General features: G+C 51.0%; 1 protein-coding gene across 1 annotated transcript; it reads left to right on the top strand.

Moving 5' to 3' along the window:
* Window positions 1-853: 853 nt before the first annotated feature.
* On the top strand, window positions 854-9,151 carry LOC146426163 (F-BAR domain only protein 1-like). The gene is made up of 5 exons (XM_085040700.1): window positions 854-1,012; window positions 3,410-3,609; window positions 6,598-6,662; window positions 6,745-6,909; window positions 8,913-9,151. Exons 1-5 carry the CDS (start codon window positions 926-928, stop codon window positions 8,933-8,935), a joined length of 540 nt encoding a protein of 179 aa, XP_084896826.1. The 5' UTR covers window positions 854-925; the 3' UTR covers window positions 8,936-9,151.
* The last annotated feature ends 1,363 nt before the right edge of the window (window positions 9,152-10,514 follow it).

Below are 10,514 nucleotides of genomic sequence, written 5' to 3'. Positions count from 1 at the left end.
GGGGATAGCGGGGGGACAGCTGGGGACAGCGGGAGGATAGCGGGGGGACAGGGATGGGACAGGGAGGGACAGCGGGGGACGATGAGGGGATAGCAGGGGGACAGGGAGGGACAGCGAGGGGACATCAAGGGGACAGCGAGGGATAGCCTGGGACAGAGTGGGTGCAGTGCTGAGGGGCTGGTTTTGGGGTACAGGGGGGACACAGGGACCTTGGGATTCCAGGGTGCCGAATTTCGGGGTGCTGGGGTTTTGGGGTTCCAGGGTTCTGCGACTCTGGGGTGCTGAATTTCGGGGTTTTGGGATTTTGGTGTTCCGAATTTCAGGGTTTCGGGGCGCTGAATTTCGGGGTGCTGGGGTTCTGAGGTTTTGGGGTTCCAGGGTTCTGGGGTGCAGATTTTTGGGGTTTCGGGGTTCTGGGGTGCCAAATTTTGGAGTTCTGGGGGTTCCGGGGTTCCAAATTTCGGGGTTCTGGGATTCTGGGGTTCCAAATTTCGGGGCTTTCGGGGTTCCAAATTTCAGAATTTCGGGGTTTTGGGGTTCCAAATTTCGGGTTTTTGGTGTGCCAAATTTCGGGGTTTTGGGGTGCCAAATTTCCGGTTTTTGGGGTGCCAAATTTCAGGATTACAAGGTGCCAAATTTCAGGATTTCGGGGTTTTGTGGTGCCAAATTTCAGGTTTTTCGGGGTGCCAAATTTGAGGTTTCAGGGTACGAAATTTCAGGATTTCGGGGTTTTTGGGGTACCAAATTTCGGGGTTTTCGGGTTCCAAATTTCAGGGTTGTGGGGTTTTGGGGTGCCAAATTTCAGGATTTCGGGGTTTTTGGGGTTCCAAATTTCGGGTTTTTCGGGGTGCCAAATTTGGGGGCTCCCCCTCCCCGCAGTGACCCCTCGCAGAGTGACCCCAGCACCAAGGACTTCTGGCTGAACATGACGGCGCTGACCGGGCAGCTGCAGAGACAGGCTGAGCAGAGCCCTGCTGCTCCCTACTACAACGTGCCTCTGCTCAAGTACCAGGTGAGCTTTGGGTGGGAAAAATGGGGAATTGGGAAATTATTTTTTAATTCTTTTTAAATTTTTTAAAATTTTTTAAAATTTTTTTTAATTATTTTTAATTTTTAAATTATTTTTTATTATTTTATAATAAAAATAATTATATTTATTAATATATTATGTTATATTTATGTTTTATTATTATTTATTATATTGTTATTATAATATTATTATTATATTATATTATTATTTTATTATTATTTTATTATTTATTATTATTTATTATTATACTATGTTATATGTTATATTTATTATTATATTCTTATATTACTATATTGCTATATTATTATATTACTATTTTATTATATTATTATATTATTATATTCTATTATTCTATTATTCTATTATTATTCTATTATTCTATTATTCTATTATCGATGCAGTAGGAATGGGAAAATGAGATTTTTAAAATTATATTTATTATATTTATTATATTTATTATATTTATTGTATTTATTATATTATCAATGCAGTAGGAATGGGAAAAGGGGATATTATTTTTTATTTTTATTATTTTTAATTATTTTTATTGTATTTATTATTATATTATTATATTATCGATGCAGTAGGAATGGGAAAATGGATATTATTTTTATTATTTTTATTATTTTTTATGATTTTTAATTATTTTTAAATTATTTTTTAATTATTTTTAAACTATATTTATTATTATATTATTATATTATCGATGCAGTGGGAATGGGAAAATGAGATATTACTTTTTATTATTATTTTAAATTATTTTTATTATATTTATTATTTTTATTATTTTATTATTTTATTATATTTATAATTATATTATTATAATATTATAATATTATAATATTATATTATTATATTATTATATTATTATATTATTATATTATCGATGCAGTAGGAATGGGAAAATGAGATTTTTAAATTATATTTATTATATTTATTATATTGTCAATGCAGTAGGAATGGGAAAAGGGGATATTATTTTTTATTATATTATTATATTTATTATATTTATTTTTCTATTATTCTATTATATTATTATACACTATATTATTTATCATATATTATTTATTATATATTCTATATACCATACATTTTAAAAAATGTACAGAAAGGGGATAAAAGTGTACAGAAAGGGGATAGAAATGTATAGAAAGGGGATAAAATATATATTAAAAAGGGGATAAAAATATATAAAAAGGGCACAAAAATGTATAAAATGGGCATAAAAAGAAAAGACCAAAATCACCAGTTATCAGTGTCCCCAGCAGTGTCACAGTGTCCCCAGCAGTGTCTCAGTGTCCCCAGCAGTGTCGCAGTGTCCCCAGCACTCTCGATGTCCCCAGCAGTGTCTCACTGTCCCCAGCCCTCTCTCAATGTCCCCAACACTCTCTCAATGTCCCCAACACTCTCTCAATGTCCCCAGCAGTGTCTCGATGTCCCCAGCAGGCTGTTGGTGTCCCCAGCAGTCCCTCGATGTCCCCAGCCATCTCTCAATGTCCCCAGTACTCTAGATGCCCCCAACACACTCTCAATGTCCCCAGCAGGCTGTCAGTGTCCCCAGCCCTCTCTCAGTGTCCCCAGCCCTCTCTCCATGTCCTCAGCAGTCTCTCAATGTCCCCAGCAGTGTCTCAGTGTCCCCAGCAGGCTGTCAGTGTCCCCAGCCCTCTCTCAGTGTCCCCAGCACTCTCTCCATGTCCTCAGCAGTCTCTCAATGTCCCCAGCAGTGTCTCAGTGTCCCCAGCAGTGTCTCGATGTCCCCAGCTGTGTCCCAGTGTCCCCAGTGCTCTCTCACTGTCTTCACCCCTCTCTCGATGTCCCCATCACTCTCTCAGTGTCCCCGCCACTCTCAATGTCCCCACCCTTCTCTCAGTGTCCCCACCCCTCTCTCAGTGTCCCCACCCCTCTCTCAGTGTCCCCATCACTCTCTCACTGTCCCCAGCAGACTGTCAGTGTCCCCAGCCCTATCAGTGTCCCCAGCAGGGCACAGCACTCTCTCAGTGTCCCCAACCCTCTCTCAGTGTCCCCAACCCTCTCTCGATGTCCCCAACCCTCTCTCAATGTCCCCACCACTCTCAGTGTCCCCACCCCTCTCTCAGTGTCCCCACCCCTCTCTCACTGTCCCCACCCCTCTCTCAGTGTCCCCAACCCTCTCTCAGTGTCCCAGCCTCAGTGTCCCCACCCCTCTCTCGATGTCCCCACCCCTCTCTCACTGTCCCCAGCACTCTCAATGTCCCCAGCCCTATCAGTGTCCCCATCACTCTCTCGATGTCCCCAGCAGGGCACAGCACTCTCTCAGTGTCCCCACCCCTCTCTCAGTGTCCCCACCCCTCTCTCACTGTCCCCACCCCTCTCTCAGTGTCCCCGTCCCTGTCCCCGCAGTTCTCCCGCTCCGGGCCCGGCTCTGCCCCGCTGCGGCTCAGCGTGCGCTGGGACTGCGGCCCGGGTGTCACCCGTGTCACCGTGGATTACGGGTACGATGGCACTGCGCTGGCACTGCCCGTGCCGCTGGCCAACGTGCACGTGCTGCTGCCCCTCGAGGAGCCGCTGGGCAACCTGCGCGTGCAGCCCGCCGCCAGCTGGTGACTGTGGGGTCGGCTGTGGGGTGGGAGAGGGGATATGGGGTGGGAGAGAGGATATGGGGTGGGAGAGAAAGGATACGGGGTTCTGAACCTTAATAGGGTGGGAAATGTAGGGTCTCAGGTCCTAAATCTTAATGGGGTGGGAGAGAAAGGATATGGGGTGGGAGAGAAAGATATGGGGTGGGAGAGAAAGATATAGGGTGGGAGAGAGGATATGGGGTTCTGGAGCTTAATGGGATGGGAGAGAAAGGATATGGGGTTCTGGAACTTCATAGGGTGGGAGAGAAAGATAGGGGGTTCTGGAGCTTAATAGGGTGGGAAATAGAGGGTATGGGGTGGGAGAGAAAGGATACGGGGTTCTGGACCTTAATAGGGTGGGAAATGTAGGGTCTCAGGTCCTAAATCTTAATGGGGTGGGAGAGAAAGGATATGGGGTGGGAGAGAAAGATATGGGGTGGGAGAGAAAGGATCTGGGGTTCTGGGAACAATGGGGTGGAAATAAGAGTATGGGGTGGAGAAGAGATGTGAGTGAGAGGAAAAGGTATGGGGTGGGAGAGAGGGATGGGGTGGGAGAAGGATACCTGGTGCTGGGGCTTAATGGAGTGGGAGAGAGGATGTGGGGTGGGAGAGAGGATGTGGGGTGGGGAGAAAGTTATGGGGTGGGAGAGAAAGATAGGGGGTGGGGAGAGAGATGTGGGGTGGGAGAGAGGATATGGGGTGGGAGAGAGGATATGGGGTGGGAGAGGATGTGGGGTAGGAGAAGGATGTGGGAGGTGCTGGAGCTTAATGGGGTGGGAAATGGAGGTATGGGGTTCTGGGGCTTAATGGGTGGGAGAAAGGATATGGGGTGGGAGAGAGAGGTATGGGGTGGGGAGAGAAAGGATATGGGGTGGGAGAGGGATGTGGGTGGGAGAGAGGATATGGGAGAAAAGGTTTGGGTGGGAGAAAAGATATGGGGTGGGAGAAAGGATGTGGGGTGGGAGAGAGGATATGGGGTGGGAGAAAGGTATGGGGTGGGGAGAGGGATGGGGGTGGGAGAGAGGATATGGGGTGCTGGGGCTTAATGGGGTGGGAGAGAAAGATATGGGGTGGGAGAGAGGATGTGGGGTGGGGATTGTGGGGTGGGAGAGAGGATATTGGGTGGGAGAGAGGATGTGGGGTTCTGGAGCTTAATGGGATGGGAGAGAAAGGATATGGGGTGGGAGATGCAGGATCTGGGGTTCTGGAGCTTAATAGGGTGGGGGAGGCTGGGTCTGGGGTCCTGGACTGACAGAGGGTGGGAGAGAAAGGGTATGGGGTCCTGGAGCTTAATGGGGTGGGAGAGAGAGGATACGGGGTTCTGGACCTTAATAGGGTGGGAAATGCAGGGTCTCGGGTCCTAAATCTTATGGGGTGGGAGAGAAAGGATATGGGGTGGGAGAGAAAGATATGGGGTGGGAGAAAGATATAGGGTGGGAGAGAAAGATATGGGGTGGGAGAGAAGATGGGGTGGGAGAGAGGATGTGGGGTGGGAGAGAGGATGTGGGGTGGGAGAGAAAGATATGGAGTGGGAGAGGGGATGTGGGGTGGGAGAGAGGATATGGGGTGCTGGAGCTTAATGGGGTGGGAAATGGAGGGTATGGGGTTCTGGGGCTTAATGGGGTGGGAGAGAAAGATATGGGACTCTGGAGCTTAATGGGGTGGGAGAGAAAGGATAAGGGGTTCTGGGGCTTAATGGGGTGGGAAATTGAGGGTCTGGGGTCCTGGATGGAAGAGGGGGGAGATGGAGGGTTTGGGATCCTGGAGCTTAATAGGGTGGGAAATGCAGGGTCTGGGGTCCTGAATTTTGGCAGGGTCTGGGGTCCCAAACACCCCCCAAGGTGGGTGAAGGGGACCCTGGACTGGGAACTGGGGACACCGAACTGGGAAATGGGAACCTTGAGCTGGGAAATGGGGACACTGAACTGGGAATTGGGGACCTTTAACTGGGAAATGGGGACCTTTAACCAGGAAATGGGGACACTGGACTGGGAATTGGGGACCTTGAGCCGGGAAATGGGGACACTGAACTGGGAGAAGGGGACACTGGACTGGGAACTGAGAACTTTGGACTGGGAATTGGGGACTTTGAGCTGGGAAATGGGGACCTTAAACTGGGAATTGGGAATGCTGGACTGGAAGAAGGGGACACTGGACTGGGAAATGGGGACACCGAACTGGGAAATGGGAAGCTTGAACTGGGAAATGGGAACCTTTAACCAGGAAATGGGGACACTGAACTGGGAGAAGGGGACACTGGACTGGGAACTGAGAACTTTGGACTGGGAATTGGGGACTTTGAGCTGGGAAATGGGGACCTTAAACTGGGAATTGGGAATGCTGGACTGGGAACTGGGGACCTTGAGCTGGGAAATGGGGACACTGGACTGGGAAATGGGAACCTTGGACTGGGAATTGGGAACTTTGAGCTGGGAAATGGGAAGCTTGAACTGGGAAATGGGAACTTTGAGCTGGGAATTGGGGACACTGGACTGGAAAATGGGAACACTGGACTGGGAGATGGGGACCTATAACTGGGAAATGGAGATGCTGAACTGGGAAATGGGAATCTGGACTGGGAGAAGGGGACACTGGACTGGGAAATGGGAACCTTTTACCAGGAAATGGGGACACTGAACTGGGAAATGGGGACACTGAGCTGGGAAATGGGAACCTTGGACTGGGAATTGGGAACTTTGAGCTGGGAAATGGGAACTTTGAGTGGGGAAATGGGGACACTGGACTGGAAAATGGGAACACTGGACTGGGAATTGGGGACCTTAAACTGGGAAATGGGGACACTGAACTGGGAAATGGGAATCCTGGACTGGGAATTGGGAACTTTGAGCTGGGAAATGGGAGCTTTGAGCCCAGAAATCGGGGTGCTGCTGGGGTAAGGCACGCAGAGAGGTGTGGCTGGGTTGGATTTTGGGGTCTCGGAGAACTTCACCACCTCCCTCACCCCAACAGGAACCTCGAGGAGAAACGCCTCCTCTGGAAACTTCTAGACATCCCCGCAGCCCCAGGGCAGGCAGGTCAGCTCACACCCACCCTTCTTGGGGTGCCACAGGGGACAGCGGGGTCACCCTGACCCCCCAACCCCTGCTGTCCCCCCAGGCTGTGGCCGCCTGTCGGCCAGCTGGGAGCCGCTTACTGGTCCCAGTAAGCCCAGCCCGGTGGCTGCCCAGTTCAGCAGCGAGGGCAGCACGCTGTCCGGCGTGGAGGTGGAGCTGGCCGGCAGCGGCTACCGCATGTCGCTGGTCAAGAAGAGGTTCGCCACAGGTATGGGGTGGGGTTGGGATGGATTTGGGGTGCTGAGATGTGGGTTTGGGGGGTGTGGGGTTCTCTGACCATCCTTGGGGTGCTGGGGTGCTCAGAGTGCTTTTCTTGGGGTGTTTGGGGTTCCTTTCTGGGGTATTTAGGGTCCTTTTCCTGCTCTTTGGGGTGTTTGGAGTCCTTTTTCTGGGGTGCTTGGGGTCCCTTCCTGGGGTGTTTAGGGTCCTTTTCATGCCCTTTGGGGTGCTCAGAGTCCTTTTCTTGGGGTATTTAGGATCCTTTTCCTGCTCTTAGGGTCCTTTCCCTACTCTTTGGGGTGCTCAGGGTTCCCTTCCTGGGATATTTAGGGTCCTTTTCCCAGTCTTTGGGGTGCTCAGGGTCTCTTCCTGGGGTGTTTAGGGTCCTTTCCCTGCTCTTTCCCTTCCCTTTCCTTCCCCTTGGGGTGCTCAGGGTCTTTTTTCTGGGGTGCTTGGGGTTCCTTCCTGGGGTGTTTGGGGTCCTTTTCGTGCCCTTTGAGGTGCTCAGGGTCCTTTCCTTGCTCTTTGGGGTGTACAAGATCCTCTTCCTGGGATGCTCAGGGTCCTTTTCCTGGGGTATTTAGGGTCCTTCTCCTGCTCACTGGGGTGTGCAAGATCCTTTTCCTGCTCTTAGGGTCCTTTTCCTACTCTTTGGGGTACTCAGGGTTCCTTTCTTGGGGTGTTTGGGGTCCTTCTCCCACTCTTTGGGGTGCTCAGGGTGCCTTTCCTGGGGTATTTAGGGTCCTTTCCCTGCTCTTTCCCTTTCCTTCCCCTTGGGGTGCTCAGGGTCTTTTTTCTGGGGTGCTTGGGGTTCCTTCCTGGGGTGTTTGGGGTCCTTTTTGTACTCTTTGGGGTGCTTAGGGTCCTTTCCTTGCTCTTTGGGGTGTACAAGATCCTTTTCCTGGGGTACTTGGGGTTCCTTCCTGGGGTATTTAGGGTCCTTTTCCCACTCTTTGGGGTGCTCAGAGTCCTTTCCTGTGGTATTTAGGGTCCTTTCCCTGCTCTTTGGGGTTCTTGGGGTCCCTTTCCTTCCCCTTGGGGTGCTCAGGGTGCTTTTCCTGGGGTGCTTGGGGTTCCTTTCTGGGGTATTTAGGGTCCTTTTCCTGCTCTTTGGGGTGCTCAGGGTCCTTTTCTTGGGGTATTTAGGATCCTTTTCCTGCTCTTAGGGTCCTTTCCCTGCTCTTTGGGGTACTCAAGGTTCCCTTCCTGGGGTATTTAGGGTCCTTTTCCCACTCTTTGGGGTGCTCAGGGTGCCTTTCCTGGGGTATTTAGGGTCCTTTCCCTGCTCTTTGGGGTACTTGGGGTTCCTTTCCTTCCCCTTGGGGTGTTTGGGGTTCCTTTCTGGGGTATTTAGGGTCCTTTTCCTGCTCTTTGGGGTGTTTGGAGTCCTTTTTCTGGGGTACTTGGGGTTCCTTCCTGGGGTATTTAGGGTCTTTTCCCTGCTCTTTAGGGTGCACAGGTCCTTTCCCTGGGGTATTTAGGGTCCTTTCCCTGTTCCTTAGGGTGCTTGGGGTCCCTTCCCTAGGGTTCTTAGGGTCCCATCCCTGCTCTTTGGGGTGCTTGGGGTTCCTTCCTGGGGTGTTTGGGGTCCTTTTTGTGCTCTTTGGGGTACTCAGGGTTCCTTTCCTGGGGTATTTAGGGTCCTTTGGGGTGCTTGGGGTCCCTTTCCTTCCCCTTGGGGTGCTCAGGGTGCTTTTCCTGGGGTATTTAGGATCCTTTTCCTGCTCTTAGGGTCCTTTCCCTGCTCTTTGGGGTACTCAGGGTTCTTTTCCTGGGGTATTTAGGGTCCTTTTCCCACTCTTTGAGGTACTCAGGTTTCCCCTCCCACCCCCCAAACCCCCTTTCCCCCCAAATTTCCCCCCAAATCCCCCCCTCAAACCCCTTTCGCCCCCAAATTTCCCCCCAAACCCCCAAATTTCCCCCAAATTTTCTCCCCAAATTCCCATCCGGACTGGCTTTGCCCTCCCTGCTCCCTGTCCTGTCCCTCTGCAGGGATTTACCTGGCAGGGTCCTGAGGTGACCCCAAACCCCCCAAACCCCCCTGGGTGAACTTGGAAACCTCGATGGAGGCTGGATGGATTCCTCCTCATCCTCATCTTCCTCGTCCCGTCGCTGTCCCCTCTGTGTGTGGCTCTCTGTCCCCGTGTCACCTCCTGCTCCCTGTCCCTGCCGTCCCGCTGTGCTGTGAAGGGAGCAGGAGCTGCTGTTTTATTAAACATTTTATTTTCTAATTTCTTTGCTGGTTAATTGCTCGCTGACGATGCTGATGAGGGTTCCTGATCCTATCTGGCTGTGGTGCATGTCAGAATCCCACCCCATTCCCACCCCAATCCCAATCCATCCCATTCCATCCCAATCCCAATCCCTAAACCCAATCCCATCCCATCCCATCCCAATCCCAATCTCTTCCCACCCCAAAATCCCATCCCAATCCATCCCAAAATCCCTAAACCCAATCCCAAACCCAATCCCATCCCATCCCATCCTCATCCCATCCCAATCCATCCCAATCCCTAAATCCAATCCCAATCCCATCCCATCCCAAAATCCCATCCCAAAATCCCATCACAAAATCCCATCCCATCCCAAAATCCCATCCCAGCCCATCCCAATCCCTAAACCCAATCCCATCCCAAAATCCCATCCCATCCCAAAATCCCGTCCCAAAATCCCATCCCATCCCAATCCCTTCCCATCCTAAAATCCCAAAATCCCATCCCAGTCCATCCTAATCCCATCCCAATCCCAATCCATCCCATCTCATCCCATCCCAATCAATCCCAATCCCAATCCCATCCCATGGATCACATCCCATCCTAATCCCACCCTAATCCCATCCCATCCTAATCCATCCCAACCCCTAAACCCAATCCCCTCCCATCCCATTCCCTTCCCATTCCCTTCCCATCCCAAAATCCCAAAATCCCAAAATCCCAAAATCCCATCCCAATACATCCCAATCCCATCCCAATCCCAAAATCCCATCCCAAAATCCCATCCCAAAATCCCATCCCAAAATCCCGTCCCCATCCCATCCCATCCCATCCAAAAATCCCATCCCAATCCCAATCTCAATCCCTTCCCATCCCAAAATCCCAATCCCAAAATCCCAAAATCCCAATCCATCCCACCCCAGGAGTCTCCCAGAGCTCCTCACAAACAGCACCAGCAGCTCCTCCAGAGGGGAAACTGAGGCAGGGCTGGGCTGAGCCCTCTGGGGGTTTGGGGTGGGGAAAAAGGGTTGGGGGGCAGAAAGCACCCCAGGGGAGAATCCCCACAGGATAATGGGGTCACTGGGGTGTCCCCAGCTCCGGTGGGGGTGGCACTGGGGACTGGGGGGCTCTGGGATGGCTCTGGGGAGGTTGGTGGCTTTTGGGGACACGGAGGGATCTGGGATGGTGGCACTGCCTTGGGGAGGGACAGCCTGGATGTGTCCCTGTCCCTCTGGGCTCTGCAGTGAGGGATCCAGGGGGTCTCTTTGGGGGATTTGTGACTCTGGGATGGTGTCACCACCTTGGATGGAAACCCAAAATCCATGGATCCATCTCTGTCCCACTGGAATCTGCAGCTGGGGGTCCAGGGGGTCTTTATGGG

The sequence above is a fragment of the Lichenostomus cassidix genome, chromosome 28 (assembly GCF_008360975.1).
Source record: "Lichenostomus cassidix isolate B80296 chromosome 28, HeHo_3.0, whole genome shotgun sequence".
NCBI lineage: Eukaryota > Metazoa > Chordata > Aves > Passeriformes > Meliphagidae > Lichenostomus > Lichenostomus cassidix.
The sequence above is the reverse complement of the archived record's forward strand: the minus strand, read 5'-3'. Positions and strand labels throughout refer to the sequence as shown.

What these genes read in the sequence shown, in the direction of transcription:
- LOC146426163 (XM_085040700.1), top strand. Translation starts at nt 926, where the DNA reads ATGACGGCGCTGACCGGGCAGCTGCAGAGACAGGCTGAGCAGAGCCCT. An exon ending in TGCCTCTGCTCAAGTACCAG is followed by an intron (nt 1,013 to 3,409) that starts GTGAGCTTTGGG and finishes CTGTCCCCGCAG; the next exon opens with TTCTCCCGCTCCGGGCCCGG. An exon ending in GTGCAGCCCGCCGCCAGCTG is followed by an intron (nt 3,610 to 6,597) that starts GTGACTGTGGGG and finishes TCACCCCAACAG; the next exon opens with GAACCTCGAGGAGAAACGCC.